General features: G+C 31.3%; 1 protein-coding gene across 10 annotated transcripts in view; it reads right to left on the reverse strand.

Moving 5' to 3' along the window:
• The window catches only part of LOC117102622 (EVI5-like protein), a 45340-nt gene extending 28695 nt beyond the window's left edge, over window positions 1-16645 (reverse strand). Inside the window, exons 1-3 of one of the 10 annotated variants that reach the window (XM_033243007.1) lie at window positions 16465-16645; window positions 5070-5387; window positions 309-537 (exon numbers count right to left, since the gene is read on the reverse strand). In XM_033243007.1, coding sequence (XP_033098898.1) covers window positions 309-537; window positions 5070-5365 — 525 coding nt within the window. In that variant the 5' untranslated portion in view covers window positions 5366-5387; window positions 16465-16645. Of the gene's footprint in view, window positions 1-308; window positions 538-664; window positions 811-2681; window positions 2913-5069; window positions 5388-16464 lie in introns of those variants that run through there. The other 9 variants (XM_033243017.1, XM_033243014.1, XM_033243018.1 and 6 more) reach the window with 9 other exon arrangements.
• Window positions 16646-17131: the final 486 nt, after the last annotated feature.

Raw genomic sequence — 17131 nt, forward strand, 5'->3', positions numbered from 1 at the left:
ATATTATTATTTGATTTCCTGCTTATGTGCCAGGTAATTACAAAGCTTTAATCTCCAGGTAGGTCTTGTAATTTACAAAACAACTTTTCTGTAAACCTATGTAACCATGTTAAATACTGTATAGTACCATATTTCCAGTCTAATATTATAGCAGTATGCTCATTTCAAATCAATAATTTCTTTTTTTATTTATGGTAAAATTACATTATTATTTGTGGAGCTTTTATTTTTATAGAGCGCATTTACTGTCATTTTACAACTAAAAAATTAAGTTAAAAAATATTAAATATAAAATGCGTTCATCTTACCCTCAATTGTTTTGGTTTCTTCTTTGAAAATTCTTCCCAATCATTGACAATCTTTCCCCATGTTACCCACAATTCATTGACGTCTATCTCACCACCGCTACTGGCATTTGTATTACTCATGTTGCTCTGAACTGACCCTGTTGACCTGAGACTAGAGTTGGAACCTCGTCGTGAGGATCTTGTTGAGTCGCACAATGATTTTGTAGACTTGGTGTCGGCTTCTAATAATCTAGAAAATCATAAAATTAAATGAAAATCAGGAATTTTGTTGTCATGACTAAAGACAGTTCCTGGGACTCACATGGAACTAACAGTACTTTCAGTATACAAGAGGGAAAAGTATTGTAGTTACTTACTGTATAGTACTACTTCCTTAATAATGAGAAAGTCGAGAATTATCACACATGAATACTGTTACCTTTGAGGATGCAACATTTGTATCATAACTTTATCAATTGACCGAGCAGAATACATTCCTCTACAAATGGTATCAAACACAGAACCTTAATGGTAAACTACCCCAGCCATTCTACTGTCATAATCAATGAATTAGCTCACTAGTTAGAATCCTATAACACCTCCAGTGTGAAAAACATCAATTGTGAAACTTGGGACACATAAAAAGCTAGCAGGTTGACACCAATGATGACATATGAACTCTTAAAGTAAACATACAAAATCCTTAACAAGAAAGTAAAAGCCTTCGTTTAGAATTAACCTTAAATACTGTAGAAGGCAAGTGAAGGTGCACCTCAATTTTTTAGTGAACATAATCTTTTTTTGTTCAAATGTCAAACCAATCATAAAAAAAAGGAATGCCATTATACAGTAGTGTACTGTAGCCACTGGAAATCTGGGGGAATGGAACAACCCAAGTCCACAAATATAATCCCATTATTTTTTTTTGTCTCAGTAAATAATAGGCTACTATTTTTAGTATGTAAAACAGTGGGATTTATATAGTGCATAATACTGATGTCTCTATGCGCTTTTATGTTACATACTGTAGTATTAAAAAATTGTTAAAAGTTAGAAAAGAGACTTCTGAATGCTCCATTTATACTATATTGTAACTAGACAGGTTTTACAACTCAAAAAACTATTTTTTATATTTTTCAGTTACATTGATACCCATGTTCCAAAAACCCACTAAATAACCTACTTAGCATAAAGTATTGATATTCCAAACATGGACAACAGTAGAAGTTCAAAGGTTAGGAGATACATTCCATGAAAAAAACATGGTGAAACATGGTAAATTACCAGTCAAGGTTAGTCAATTAAAATGGCTCAGTTGGAGAAGTGATGTATTAATGCTTTATAGTAGAATACACATCTCATGTTGTCTTATGTTTCTTATCGAGCAGAAACAAAAACAACACATGCATTACAATCACTAGGATCTGTAAATTAAATTATGAAATTAAATTAATGATGCTGTTCCTCTCACTCATGTGGAAAAGTATGAAGCTTAATGACTTGCATTCAAGATAACCTGAAATGGTATGTCACATATATTCAAAGAAACATACAGCATATTTGAGCAGTACACATATTTTGCAATTTCTTGTATGCCAGTTAATCAAACTGATAGGACCATAAATGGAGGGGTTATTTTAACCAAACTGTTTCGATGATACAGTAAATCATTACAACTCATTATTTTGTCCCAAAAATTATGTACTAGCCCAAGTTTTAATTATGAACAAATTAAAATGTAGTTGAAATGTTGGTGTAACCAGGTTTAACAAGGTGTAATTAGGTATTGAAATTAATTTTTAAAGATCACATACTCAGGTATCTGAAAATACCAATAACTTGAATTTCAATTTTTGCTACAACTTAGCCATTTTGCCACAACATGCCTCATATATTCAAAGAAACATACAGCATATTTGAGCAGTACACATATTTTGCAATTTCTTGTATGCCAGTTAATCAAACTGATAGGACCATAAATGGAGGGGTTATTTTAACCAAACTGTTTCGATGATACAGTAAATCATTACAACTCATTATTTTGTCCCAAAAATTATGTACTAGCCCAAGTTTTAATTATGAACAAATTAAAATGTAGTTGAAATGTTGGTGTAACCAGGTTTAACAAGGTGTAATTAGGTATTGAAATTAATTTGATACCACGTCAGGTGTATACAGTACCTAATTCATGTCATTATTAGAGGGTTAGCGTGACTGAGAACGGGACCAGTACAGCGAGCAGGTATTTTGTAAGTCGGTAGAGACAGAGTGGTAAATGTGATGATATCAGTACACAGTTATGGTGAAAAGCTACAGCATGCATGCATCCAACCAATCAATTATTATTGATAAAATCATAGCTATCCTTGGAACAGCCATGAATATAGTACATACCCATCAGAAAAAAAACTTTGAAAGTAAGTAAAGGTATCCATTGAGTTATCACACTTAAACACAATTTACAATCATCCCCAATAATAGGCTAGGCTCAATTTAGCTGATTCTAAACACTGGGCAAAGGCAGGCACAGGGCAATGAAGCTTGTGACAAGTGTGTACATAGTAGGCTGGGATTGGTGTTTCTGGTAGGCCTCCTCATGAGCTCATGTCAAAGCAGGTCATTGGCTTGTTATCCAATTGAGCAGGGTAAAAGTCCAATCAGGGAGGGCTTCACACAAATGAATGCAGACTGATGAAGAAGTGAGCTGTGTTTGGATAACAACTTATAGAATACCACATTCCTTGCATTGTATCCATGCCTCTGTTTCCATTAAGTTTTGTGAGGGAAATATAAAATTTAAGTACCCTTAAGCGTAATTTTTATTTGTGTTGCCCAACCAACCAGCTTTTTTTCGTAAAGTATTCTCCAATAATTATTAAAATACTTTCTTTAATTAATTTGATACCTTACCACTTAGCAGATGATGAGAGACCAAAATGCCATTAGGCCTGTAAGCCTAGTTAAAATAAAATGGAATTCCTGACCAAACAATCTTAATTGTTATTACAACAATTTTCATATTTTTTTAATCCTTTCTTTAAGTCACTTTTTCAGATGGTCAGAATTTAATTTTTTTTTATAGCATTTAGTTAATTTAAACGATTATACATTATCTTTTGCATTACTTCTTATATAAAGCCCTTATGATATTTTAAGAAGCGCCTCATGCCGCTGTGTATTGTGAGAATCCTGATTTTTTTTTTAATGACTACTTTTACTGTAAAAGCAACAAAATAGTTAATAAATGAAAGTAACACTTACATTATTATTCATCATCTTAACAATTTTCTCTTTAACCTAACATTAAAAATGTACTGTAGACCGATTATACCAATACAGAAATAAAGAAGCAAGATTTTTAAAAGATCATCAACACTAAGCCTATAACTGAGTCTAATACCTACAGTATAAAATACAACTCTCTCTCTCTCTCAATGCTAATACATTATATTATGAATTTTTTTCAACAATGAGAATTTCTTTAATAAGTAAATCAAGTAAATTCAGTTTGACTAGCCAAAGAGCACTTTACTTACGGTCTCACCAGTACTACACCTATGTGACTAGTTCCTTTTACTTACTCTTTCACTGGTACTACTGTACTGTACTCTGTTGTATATACATACCACTTGTTAGTTCCTTTATACATAAATGTTAATGATGCCTCTTAGTATTTATAAAGTTTCTGTTTCACATTCATTAACAAAACACTTTCATAATCTTAGATTGGTCAATTTCAAAAACCTTTTATAAATCTATGTACTTTTTTAGTTTTTAAGCCATTGAAACATATGAAATTTGTATAGTAATTTAAAATATTCATTAAAACAGTTCTTATTTATATCACTTAGCTGAGCGTACAATATCATAGTAATAGATTAGCACTTTTTTACAATTTCTTGGAAAGCCTTATTGTGCATGTGAGTACACTTTATATCAAATTAAATGATCAACTTAATCAAGTCATGGAAGTACATAATGAAATGTTTGTAGAGAGTACAGCAGATACATGTTTTAGTGTCATCCAAACAAAACATAAACAACTACTGAATATGAAAAAAAGATATAAAACTAAAGAGGGCAGTATTTGCTAGTTTCTTTTGGAGTGGATGAATCCATTGGTGAATGGGAGGCCAGAGGTGAATGGGTAAACAAAAAATAATGTGATAAATAATATAAACACCATTAGTCACTGGAAGTGTCTTTATTATCCAATACAAAATCAGGTTACACTTTTTTTTAATTCAGTAATTTCTATGCTCAAGTTAATAATTTGAATGTTAATGAGCAAGTTAATATCAAAATTATTTTTTATGATGATAATTAATACATTTAACTAGAGTTTTGTACATCCATTATTAGTTTTTTTTTTTATGTTTCTCATCACAAGCAAATTGTTTGAATTATTCATTATTGTTAACGGTTTACTAATGTTTCTTACTTTACAGGCCTTGGCCTTCATTTCATTTCCTTTTAATCATTTATGTAATTTGTCATTGTAGCATTTCTCATTATTTCAACAGGATCCCTTCAGAAACAAGCAAGCATGCTTAAAGGGTTATCCTAAAATTCTCTATAATTGTTTTTTTTTATGACTCATTTAATTTCTGTACTTTGTTTACTTGTGAGAATTTCTAAATAAATCAAACTCTGGATAGAAGAATAAACAAATTGGAGAAACTGATCATAAATAAATTATGTCATGCAATTATATTTTTTCAAGTGTAGCACTAGAAAATATAATCCTGTGATACAATTAATCAATAAGCATGAATTCCCTACTTGTTTTGAAGCTCCAACTTGGCTACTAGCTCCGCCTCTGTGTTGGCTGTGATAGACTCAATCGCTGCCGTCTTCTCCATCAGAAGGTCAACGCTTTTTGATGAACTACTATCAACGCCACTATCACAACCGGACAACTCCGACTCGATGCTCTTCATCTCAGCACTCTCTATACTGCAATTTGATGATAAGGTTCCGCAACCTTTGCCATCCGGAGAATTGTTGGGACTAATGGTGCTTTCTTTACAACCTTCCACCATTATCTTGGTTGATGATAGAGGTGACACACAAGCCATGAACAGATCTCAATGTTTACACCTATTGATAAGAAAAATGAAACAGAATTATTATTATGATGTTTAAGTCTTTATAAAATACAAATTTCCAAATTTTACATAAATTACAGTACAGTATTATACAAGAGCCCAATTGCGCACTTTTTCCAGTCCTGAAACCATAATCCTGTATTTTTAAAGTCAAGGTCATTGAGAACTTGAATTGTATGGCCATAAGTTGGCAAATCGTCACTGCTGAGTTACAAAATCTTGCTTCAAAAAAAGACATATGTTGAACATATTGATTTATATTTTACAAGTCATGACAAGTGTGGAAAGGCTTTAAAACTAACATATAGGTCACAAGCATAATTCTGTATGAAAGAGAAACTCTAAAGCATTTAAAACGAAGAGCTACTGCTACATTGTTGGTGACAAAATGCATTGTGAATTGTTTGCTTTTAAATAAGCACCTCCATGCTCACAAAAACATATTTCATACCAGTAGGTCCACTTCTAGTTTGAGATAATTCAATAGCAAACACCAAATAAAGGAAGTAGGATGTTACTATCAATCATCATGGTGAACTTATCATACTACTACGCCATACTCACAAAGAGTAATACTATAGTTTTTACTCAAACATCTCATATCTTACTAATAACCTGACCAACAATTTCAGAAAAATCAATTTGTTAAAATATTATCCACATGGAAAGAAATATGCAATTCCCTCTGTAAAAGCTTGCACAGTATCATACTGACCTAATAAAATATGCTCAAATATCCGAAACATGGTTTATTTGACAAACATATGGTGATAATAACAAAGTTAGCAGTAGGCCCTTTGCTTTTGATAAACTAAGTGCACTTATGTGGCATTGATTGCAAATTAGACTGATCATGTAGCTCTACTGCCACTGTAATCTATACAACGGAATTGAAAATTTACCGACTTACAGTATTTGGGCCTTGTCAGAAACTTCCTTATAGAGCTTTATACAGAACACAAATAATTGATAATAATTATGTGAGCTTGATATAAAAAATGGAATGGATTAAATTATCACAATGCTAATAGTTTTAAAAATCTACTATAATTAGTACTATAATGAATATTGTCCACAAAGGTTAAAGGGTGTTAACATTCCTGGTTGCACCAATCACAATCATGACACTATAATTCATAACCGAAGTTCGACCAATTGGAATGTTGGCTTTATGGGTTAATGTCCAATAGGTAATGTCCTCTCATTATTGTCCTCCAGCTACATAGAAAAACATAATTTGATTTTCGCAAAACATGGCAACTTTACGAGGAAAATACCCATGCTCAAATCATTAACAGATGAAAATTTTGTTTTGTCCTTGGAAATTACAGAGCTTAGGAAATGATTGTTCTTTAGAGAATAAAAACTTTTAATGAATTAATTATTTTTGTTGTTAAAAATGGCCTCTTCCTTTGTTTAGACTTCTTTGAATGATGTCAAGAACATTTTCACAAGAAAAGAAAAATACATCGCTGAACATTGTATGGAGGGAAAACAGTACAATATCTTGCACCATCATATCCCATCAAAAAATAATACGACCTTAAATGACTTTTGATACTCTATGCCCTGGGTATAGAAACAAGGGAGTGCAACCCCAAATGGGGTCCCCAACAGATCATAGTGCCACTGGGGTTACATTTCAATATTACAGGTTGAATATTTACCAACATAAATCAGACAATAATCAGACAATGTAATTTCCTGTTATTGTATATTAGGAAGATATGGACTATGACATTGTGGTTTTGTAGTATAGTGGTTTGGCCAAATCACTGTTGACTTAAAAGTGAACAATAGTACTGTAGAGTAAGTCAATCCTTGTACAGGGTGTGATACAACACATACAGATGTGCCGACTACATGCCCATACTGACTGTAAAAAATGGGTACTGTACAAGTTTACATTATACTGTACAGTTCAGCCTGTTCTTTCCATTCCACTCCATGATGCTATTGTTTAATTACACTTTACTTTCAAAATTACACCATTAAACTCACTTTCACTTTGAGTTTTATTTTCCAGAAAGTACCTTGCAGATTAAACTGATAAGACCGCACCAAGCAATGCATTTCTCAAAAGTCGAAAATTGTTGTTTCTAAAATACTGACCAGAGTAATTTGTAAAGAAGAGCTAAGAAAAAAGTCTCCATATATTGTAGATCTTTACTACACTGTTGAATACCCTTACAATTATTATTTCTTAATAGAGAAAATGTTTTCCCGAAAGTACCTGGAAGATAAAACTGATAAGAGCACAAAGCAATAATTCCTCAAATTTCTAAAATTGATGTCTCCTAACAAAGACCAGAGTAATTTATAAAGAAATATTCTAACTAAGCTTAATAGTCCCTATATATTGTAGTTTTGTAGATTATTAATACATCGTTGAATATCCTTACAATCATTATTTCTTAAATAGCGATATTTTTAACCTTTTGATTTCAAAACATCTCACATTTCAAGTAAGAGAAAGCAAGTCAGTTGTAATCAAGGTGGCAGAAATACAATCAATAAAACACAATAATGCATAGTCAGTGTGATCTCACCCTCTATACATAGAGACCTTCAAGGTTTATGGATTCTGTGCAATATTCAAAACAATGGCAGTCTAAAATGCAATAACGTGTTTATACAATGGACAGAAATATAACTTGCTATAATAAATACTGTGATTACATGATTATTAAACATGATCTTAACGATATAATAATTAAAATTATGAGATACAGATCGTATAAAACAAGGATCGCTTTGGGAATCGAACCAAGTACTTAAAAACATCAGTACCACATGTGTATTTGAATGTCCCTGACCAAATCCTTTTTGCCAGTAAATACAGATTTTTGTAATGTAAAATGCAAGCCATTCAAATTTTATTATTTTATCTTCTCCAAAACAGACAGTATACAACGATGAATCTATTAACATTTATGATGAATCTGTGCTTTAGGGCTATTTCAGAATCACTGATACTCACATCAAATGTCCTCATAATCACTTATGACCTCCAGCACAGACAACTTCCTCTTTCTAACATTCAATCAATCATACTGACGATTTGAAGGGACGGTTTTCATGTCATCAACATCATTCACTAAATAAATATTATTGTTTTATCTTCTCAGATAAGATGTACTGCATAGATACTGTACTGTAACTACAGTGTCAGTACATCCTGCTAGAGGATGACTTTTTAAGAGTTCTGTCACCATCTCTTGTACAGGTTGTACCTGGTCATCTGTGGCAGGGCAAATGTGTAGGCCTAATTTATTCCTTTGCTCGAGTCAGGTTCAGAAAGGAATGCACTAGCATGGTCATCTTTGGTGATTCCTACAATATTTTTAACATGCTGTTGTTTTGTTTTTATTGTGAAGAACCTAAAATTGTATTGTGGACAGAAAATATTATATGTAAAATATTATTGTTCATCTTTTAGATTGTAGGCAAGTCTACAGTTTAGATGTGAGCCTACAGGAAAATAATAATTTCTACTTTCAGGATGCAACAGAGTTGTAGGACTGGATTTAATGTCCACTATCTTCAATCCATCTAGGGCAGTTTAATGTTCATAGGTTGTGCCCAGGGTCTTTATAATATCAAAACAAACTCAAAATGAAGCCATGTCATTGTGTGATTCAATAATTATGATAATCTATAGGACCACTACTGTATAGTAGATGAAATACTGCAGCTTAATGATTTATATAATTTGGTGCCTTGGAAGAAATATCTTCCATAGCATATAAATTGGATCACTTTATTCATCCAATACACTGTATTGTACATTGGATGAAATCACTACACTATTTGAACCACTGGATAAGGAAGTTCAGCACCATTTTTGGAGTTACTAGATGAAATAGCTCATACCTTTAATTGGACAACTAGGCCTATATGAAATAGTACTGTACATCATTAATTCGACCAGTGGATGAAGTATGAACATTTATTATAATTCATTAATGTATTAATGTACAGTAGTTGAATTTACAGTATAGTCTATAGCACTTTATACCAAAGTCTCAAAGCGCTCGAGGGCTAGCTCGTACTGTACAATGACTTACTGCTCCCCTACAGTAAGGGTTTCTTCGTGTCTGAGCTTCCTAGTACAAGCTATCTCTCGTCTCTAGACAACAGGGGCTGTATAAACGGTAACAAGTACACCCGGGGTAACTCACTACTCACCTCGAAAGATGTATTGCGTTCTTTACAGTGCACACGAGCTCAATTGTGTCCACTGGGCCTACGGTTTATAGTCCTTATCCGAGAAGACTTGTTCTACCACCAGAACCATACTGTAGGCGAGCGTGCTGTTTGAACCGGCGCCGATATTATGGCGTATGTTGCAGCTCCCCTGCATTTATTGCTCAGCCATTCGACAAGTTAGTCATATACCATAAAGGAAACCGTTACAGTAGTATTACTACAGTATTTATTGGTGTGACCATGAAGAATTCAACTCAACAGCATATCTAGACAATTTATTGGACCACTGCATAATAAAATACTGCTATATTAAAATACAGTTTATTAGTATATTACTGTGGTAAAGGTGGTGGAAACACTACCACACTGGAAATAGCTCACATCATTTATTATTGGGACCATCCAGATACAGCTCAGTTCGGACCATGAAAAAAGCAGCTGAACAATAAATGGTGAAAAGGAGTAATTATATTTTGGAAACATTGAGGAAATTGTTCAACATATAATAGACTAAAAGTTATGAAAATTACATGACAGTTTCGTTCGCTGACAGCTACCATTATCAAATTACTGTTAATTATTATTACTGTTATTGTTATTGTTGTTATTATTATTATTATTATTAAATTATTATTATTGTTAAATCAGTTTCTAATTTCATAATCCAAACAGAAATGCTTAGTACTGACCTAATTATAACAAATTATGACCCACTATATAAAATATTGTACCTAGTATACTACTATATCATTGCCAAGCATCTGTTATGGCTTTTGGAACGTCCATAAAACATGCTATAGCTGATTTCACAATTGACAGTATTGAAAATGATCATAAACAAGCATAGTTTTTTTTTTATTTTGCATGTACCGAGTATCCTAAATTGTATGTTATTACCATTTTTGGTTACAGGAAATGGAAATTATAGTTTGCATCAGAATGTCAAAATTTCAATTGTATCATAGAGATAGGCCTACTGTACGAACAAGGAAAAAAAGTAACGTTATTCTAAAGATATTGTAAACAAATAAATGGCAGGCAAGGCAAAAAGAAAATGAAAAGTGCATGTGCTTGGCGCCAGGGCCTACTGTTCCATTTTGTTTTCGAGGGGTGTTCTCTTTTGAGCAAGATTAGGCAATTAGTCTGTTTATTCAGGTAAGTATTCATTAAGTAGACATCTGATTTACAGTACTCATGGCAATGATGTGTCATATCCTATATTATAAAAATAATAAAAACAATCCAGTGACTAGTGTAGTATATTATAACATACAGCAGGTTATTCAACCTTTGAGAAAGAATGAATAACAACACTCTATGCATCAGTAAGTTTCTTCCAATAATATTACAACTTCTAATAAATTCATTACTGTAATATTTTTTTGAGGATTAAAGTGGAGTTTTACTCATTAAAATTCTTGAAAACTGCAAGGTTTGAATATACTATAGAACCATGGGAGAATTAGTAATTCCTCCATGGTAGGACCATGGTTATGGATAGAAAGCATATTCTACCATGTTTACAGCTTTAATTAAAGGGATTAAAAAGTCCCACTACTAACCAAAGAAAAGGTATCCACCTGTTTATTGTCTATAGTACATCAAAAGGCCTATTTCGTTCATCCAACTTCTTGCCACCTGGGGATGTAACAATGTTAAGCTAAAACTAAGCTCCATAAGGGCTTACAATATGGAATCTTGCAACCTCCAAGAAATGGTATATTTAATGAATATCTGATATTTAAAACCACCATTAGTTTGTGTCGAGATACTATTCAATTGAAAGTATTTGAATTCAAAATATGTTATAGTAACTGAAAATTATTTTCCCACTAATAAACAGATAATAAATAAGTATTAACTTTTAACTTTCTTTCTTTATTTTTAATCACGCTTTTTGTTTTGTAATTTAATGTAAAGCACATACTGTAAACGCACTATATATTTTTTATCAATAATTATTATTATTAGTTGAAACTATTTTCCTGCCAATTAACGGATAATACCCTACCTATTCTTTGCATACAGTACCTTTAATTAGGCTACCAGTAATAAATGAAAGAATCCATAAAATCACAAGAAATCGACCTTTGAGAGAGAATACTGAATAACAACACTCTACGCATCAGTAAGTTTCTTCCAATAATATTACAACTTCTAATAAAATCATTTTTACTGTAATATTTTTTTGAGGATTAGAAGATAGAAAGCATATTCTACCATGTTTACAGCTTTAATTAAAGGGATTAAAAAGTCCCACTACTAACCAAAGAAAAGGTGTCCACCTGTTATTGTCTACAGTACATCAAAAGGCCTATTTCGTTCATCCAACTTCTTGCCACCTGGGGATGTAACAATGTTAAGCTAAAACTAAGCTCCATAAGGGCTTACAATATGGAATCTTGCAACCTCCAAGAAATGGTATATTTAATGAATATCTGATATTTAAAACCACCATTAGTTTGTGTCGAGATACTATTCAATTGAAAGTATTTGAATTCAAAATATGTTATAGTAACTGAAAATTATTTTCCCACTAATAAACAGATAATAAATAAGTATTAACTTTTAACTTTCTTTCTTTATTTTTAATCACGCTTTTTGTTTTGTAATTTAATGTAAAGCACATACTGTAAACGCACTATATATTTTTTATCATTAATTATTATTATTAGTTGAAACTATTTTCCTGCCAATTAACGGATAATACCCTACCTATTCTTTGCATACAGTACCTTTAATTAGGCTACCAGTAATAAATGAAAGAATCCATAAAATCACAAGAAACTGAATTGTTTTGATAGTGTTTGACTGGAAGTGGATGGGTAGCTATAATTATAGTACTTTCAAGCAATTTAATGCTTTGTTGTAGTAATTGAACTTCAAGGAGGTTTTTTATCCAAATTTTATCACAGACATATTATTAAACTCTCTCCCTGCAACAATTATCATAATCCTTTTCCAGAAAAGTGCTTATTGACGTCATTTTTTCAACCTTTTGTGTTATTTTTCCAGAGTCATTGCATCTGTTCAGCCTTCACTGGTTCACCAATTCAGTAAAGAATAGTATAACTAAGCAGTAACAAAGGCTGATCTGAAAGCCTCATAGTAGAGTTACAGATTGGCTTCACAAAAATGCACAATAAAAAGTACAACATGGGATCTTTTGTAGCTGGTAAACTGCTAAATTACATTTGTAAAGTGATTTTTTTTTTCAAATAATAAAGGGGGAAATACAGTAAAGTACTGTAAATATCTTGAGACTGAATACAATTTAACAGTACAAAACTACTGTACAAGATCTTAAACTATTGGATTGAAATTATCCTTCAACAGGATAATAAACTACTTTAATCCACAACTGAAAGACATCTATAAACTATATTTTTACCTATTAATAAAACAACACATATTTTTATATGAAACATAACATCCTAAGACAAATCCTAGAAAACACTCTGACAAGAAAGGGAAACTCAATAAATTGATTTTGGAAACACAAAGAGTTATTTAAAAATACTATCAAACACCAGATATTAAAATTAACTATAAATATTACAAATATTTATTAAAAATTAATCAGCCAATGAAGGCTTAATAAATCTATTAATTTTGCATGTTTATTTGCAAATTAAAATATAATACAAGAAATGTCATGATCTACAGCATGTAGACAATGTAACCAACCATTGAGGTATTACATAATTATAGTGTACCTTATGATTTAACAATGTTCAACCGTATGTGATTCCTTCATTCAGAGTAAATTCACACCAAGGGTACTATATGGAATTTTAAATACATCAACATTTTTTACTGTACTGTTTTAAACAATTTATTACAAAATATTCTATTTTAGGATTGAAGTGAAAATTTCCATGTGTAATTGTGGAAAAAATAACCGAGCAGACATAATTTAGCAGGAAACACAAAATAAATCAAAAACTTTAATAAGTTTTAAAACAGTGCATTATCATATAATAAATGTAGTCATAACATGTTATGAAGGTCAGATTGATATACAGATCAATTTATAATAGAAATACCATCTGTATTAAGAAGACAGATTCACAGTGGAATCCTATCGACACTTAACAATGAGCTACTGGGCAGGGACACCCGCTGTAGCATGACTCACCAGCCAATTGTTAAGCTCTACAGAATGGAGCCTCAAGTTGCCTGGATGACTAACCTACCAGGTCTGCAAACAGTCAGTTCAATCAATATTTACTGTATATTTTGTAAATTAGTAATTTATTGTTTATACTGTATAATTATTTTTTAGGTGGTTTTTCCAGAATCACTACAGAGAGTATATCTTTCTATCTGTGGTTAAATCTGTAATAATAGTAATACTACAGACACTAATTGGTAATGGTTGGGGACTTCCACAATTATTTATATTAAAAATAATTATATAAATTAATGATACAATTCAGTGAAGAAATGTGAAAACTGCTCACTGAATGTCACTTCTGATTTTGTGGATAATTTAAAAAACCAAATCACTAATTCAAATCAACAAAAAGTAGTAGTACTGTAGTTATAACATCAATTAATACTCATTCATACTCAAATAATTCTTATTGACTATAAAAAGTACAATATTTTAAAATACTTGTAATGTTTGGAAAAACACATGCAATATTTTATAAATAATCAAGTTATATTGTTAATGTTTAATTGAATATGATTTATAATTACAGTAATGTCTCTCCAATAGATCTATAAAACTCTATGAAAAGTAACTTCCTCGTTTCTTTTCAAATAAAATTTATCACTGTGTAGGAAGAGGAACAAAAGCATGTTTATAAATAAAGCACATAATACAGTACAATCTCCTTAACACTACGTACACTGGTACTGTATAATCATAGAGGAATTAAACTAATTCCTCCATAGTAAAACACATACACACAGTTATGTGGGCACTTATCAACATGCTGGTACTGTATACTGTAGGTACTACTATTATGGCCATAAAGTGTCATCAGTTTTTCATTTATTTTTGTATTCATGATGAATAAAACATTGCTAAAGGAAATTACTGTAATTTGAAAATATTAATTAAAGATATATATTGTCCCTTGTTCATAAAAATAATTTTGAAATCAACTTGCTCATTTTGCAATAACATACAAATTAATAACTTGTGCATAGAAATTATTGAATTTTAAAAATGTGTACCCCGATTTTTAAACCAGATAAGTATAATAAAAATATTAAAACACTTCCAGTGACTGGAAGTGTTTCTATCATTTTTCGCTGTAAACTGATGGGTAGACATTTTTTAAATATACTAATTGCTATGTTCAAGATGATAACTTTTATGTTACTTCAAAATGGGCACAGTAATTTCCAAAAATATTTTCATGATTTTTTTGGTATTTAGCATGGGACAATACATCTTTAAAATGCTCTCATCACTTTAAATATTAATTTTCAATTGATTTAAAATAGTATTTAAAGGCACAAAAAAAATTGTTAGATTATCACTCTCGCCACATCAAAAATTTGGAAAATATTGATGCGGGAAAAAAAAACAGAATTTTTTTTACCGCAAATTATTTATTTCAACATTATACAATGCAAATTTGTGAATGGAAATACATTTTCTTTAAATAACAATAAAATTAAATCAGTTTTTATACAATATTTAATATATACTTGCCAAATAATAAGTCCCTTATCAATTAAGGAAAAGAACAAATTTCTATTGTTTTGATTTTTAAAAAAAATAAAATTGTCAGCCTGCATCACTTTTTTTGAAGAAACGAGTGACAATCTAATAATTTAATTATAGTGAATTTTTTCTATGTGCCCTAAAGTTCTGAATTTTCTTGTCATTTGTATTTTTTGTAGTATGAATTACACTTTGGAGGTTATGAATTTTCTTAAAAGTAATGATGATCGAGGTACTAAAAAAGTACTGAAGGCAGACATATGTATTACATAACAGAAAGACCTATTTATTTACTAATTTCTATTTGGTAAAATTAAGCAATCATAATAAGTGAATGTAGGATTTGTAATTATCTATTTATGCTCTAAATAAGTAAAAAATGGTTACCACATGAAACGTAAGAAATGATTACAAAAATCAGATTAAAACACACCAATTTGAATACTGTATTTTTTTCTCCATGTAAAATAGAAAGTATGATAAATAATATTACGGAAAAATTAGTAATGCTGTTAGTTAGCACATTTTGAAATTAAGGATGGAGTAAGCATTGAATTTTGCCTTGCTTGCGAGGAAATGCCATCCATTTTGGCTGTGAACAGTTTGGCCGCAACGTATGTAACATCCAGAAAATAAGGAAATTAAGTAGGCTTATCTTATCAGTCACCAGTGGGAATTTCCTACACTCCTTTAGCTAGGTAGGCCTAAGGGGACCTTTCTTCTACTCCTGGGACCCACGCGTCTGTGTAGGCAGCCTAACCCTAGGGCCTGCAGTACTACTAGGCCCTAGCTAGGCTAGGCCTAGTATATACTAGGAAGGAATGTTTTCTTCTAAAAATAGCCTAAATCAACATTCTTTTACCAGTTGGTTAAAAAAATCAAATATAAGCATCGGTAAACCATGGAGGAATTACATCCATGTGTAAAAATTTAATTTAAATAATGTTGTAGTACATGTTTGTTGAATTATTTAGCCACCGGCAGCCTTTTTCTCCTTATAGGCCTAGGCCTAGGCCTGGGCATTGTCTAGTCTAGCCTACGCTAGACTGAGTGAATTTCTCCGGTGAGAGTGCACTGCTAGTTACATAGCAATAAGGCCTAAGATAGGCCCTCCGCATTGAGACGAAGCAAAAAATCTTTAGCTTATGGTCTGTTCATAAAGTTTATAGGTACTTACTTTGATTATACCACTTCCAAAAATAAGCTTGAATAAAATCACAGAATGATATTCTTCCATGTCACCTCCCAAAACTTACAAACTGATTTCTTTTCACTATCAACCCCTGCATTCGTTATTAAAGTGACCATGAACACTGACACAACACCTCTACTTTTCCTGTAGTGTTTTGGTGCAATGGAATCTGCCACATTACGTTGTGGGTCATGTTGAAATCCATCATAAGGCGATTCTGGATAAGTAATTATATACAGTACTATGAAGTTAATAATAACTTTAATTTGTCTATTTTCCACCACCCTGGCAATATAATAACTTTAATTTAGGAATGTATTACTGAACAATAAATAATATATACACGATAACCATTTTTTTCTTTTTGTTCAATATCTCAGCAAACACAAAACAACAACTTGGCTAAATAGTTACTCATCATTCTCATTTAAAAATTTGATCGGAATGATGACGTCATCATGATAAATTCCAAGATGGCGTCCATTAAGGTGGTAAAAACTATGTTTTTAAAGTAAAAATAATTTTATTGTTATTAAAGTACAATACAATCTCAATACAATATTATATATTGTATTGGGATTATATTGTACTTTGATAATCCCAATACAATATTATATATACAGGAATAAAAAAAACATATATACATATATAC

Source organism: Anneissia japonica, unplaced genomic scaffold, assembly GCF_011630105.1.
Source record: "Anneissia japonica isolate Jap-2015-1 unplaced genomic scaffold, ASM1163010v1 scaffold1005_len2656397_cov198, whole genome shotgun sequence".
NCBI lineage: Eukaryota > Metazoa > Echinodermata > Crinoidea > Comatulida > Comatulidae > Anneissia > Anneissia japonica.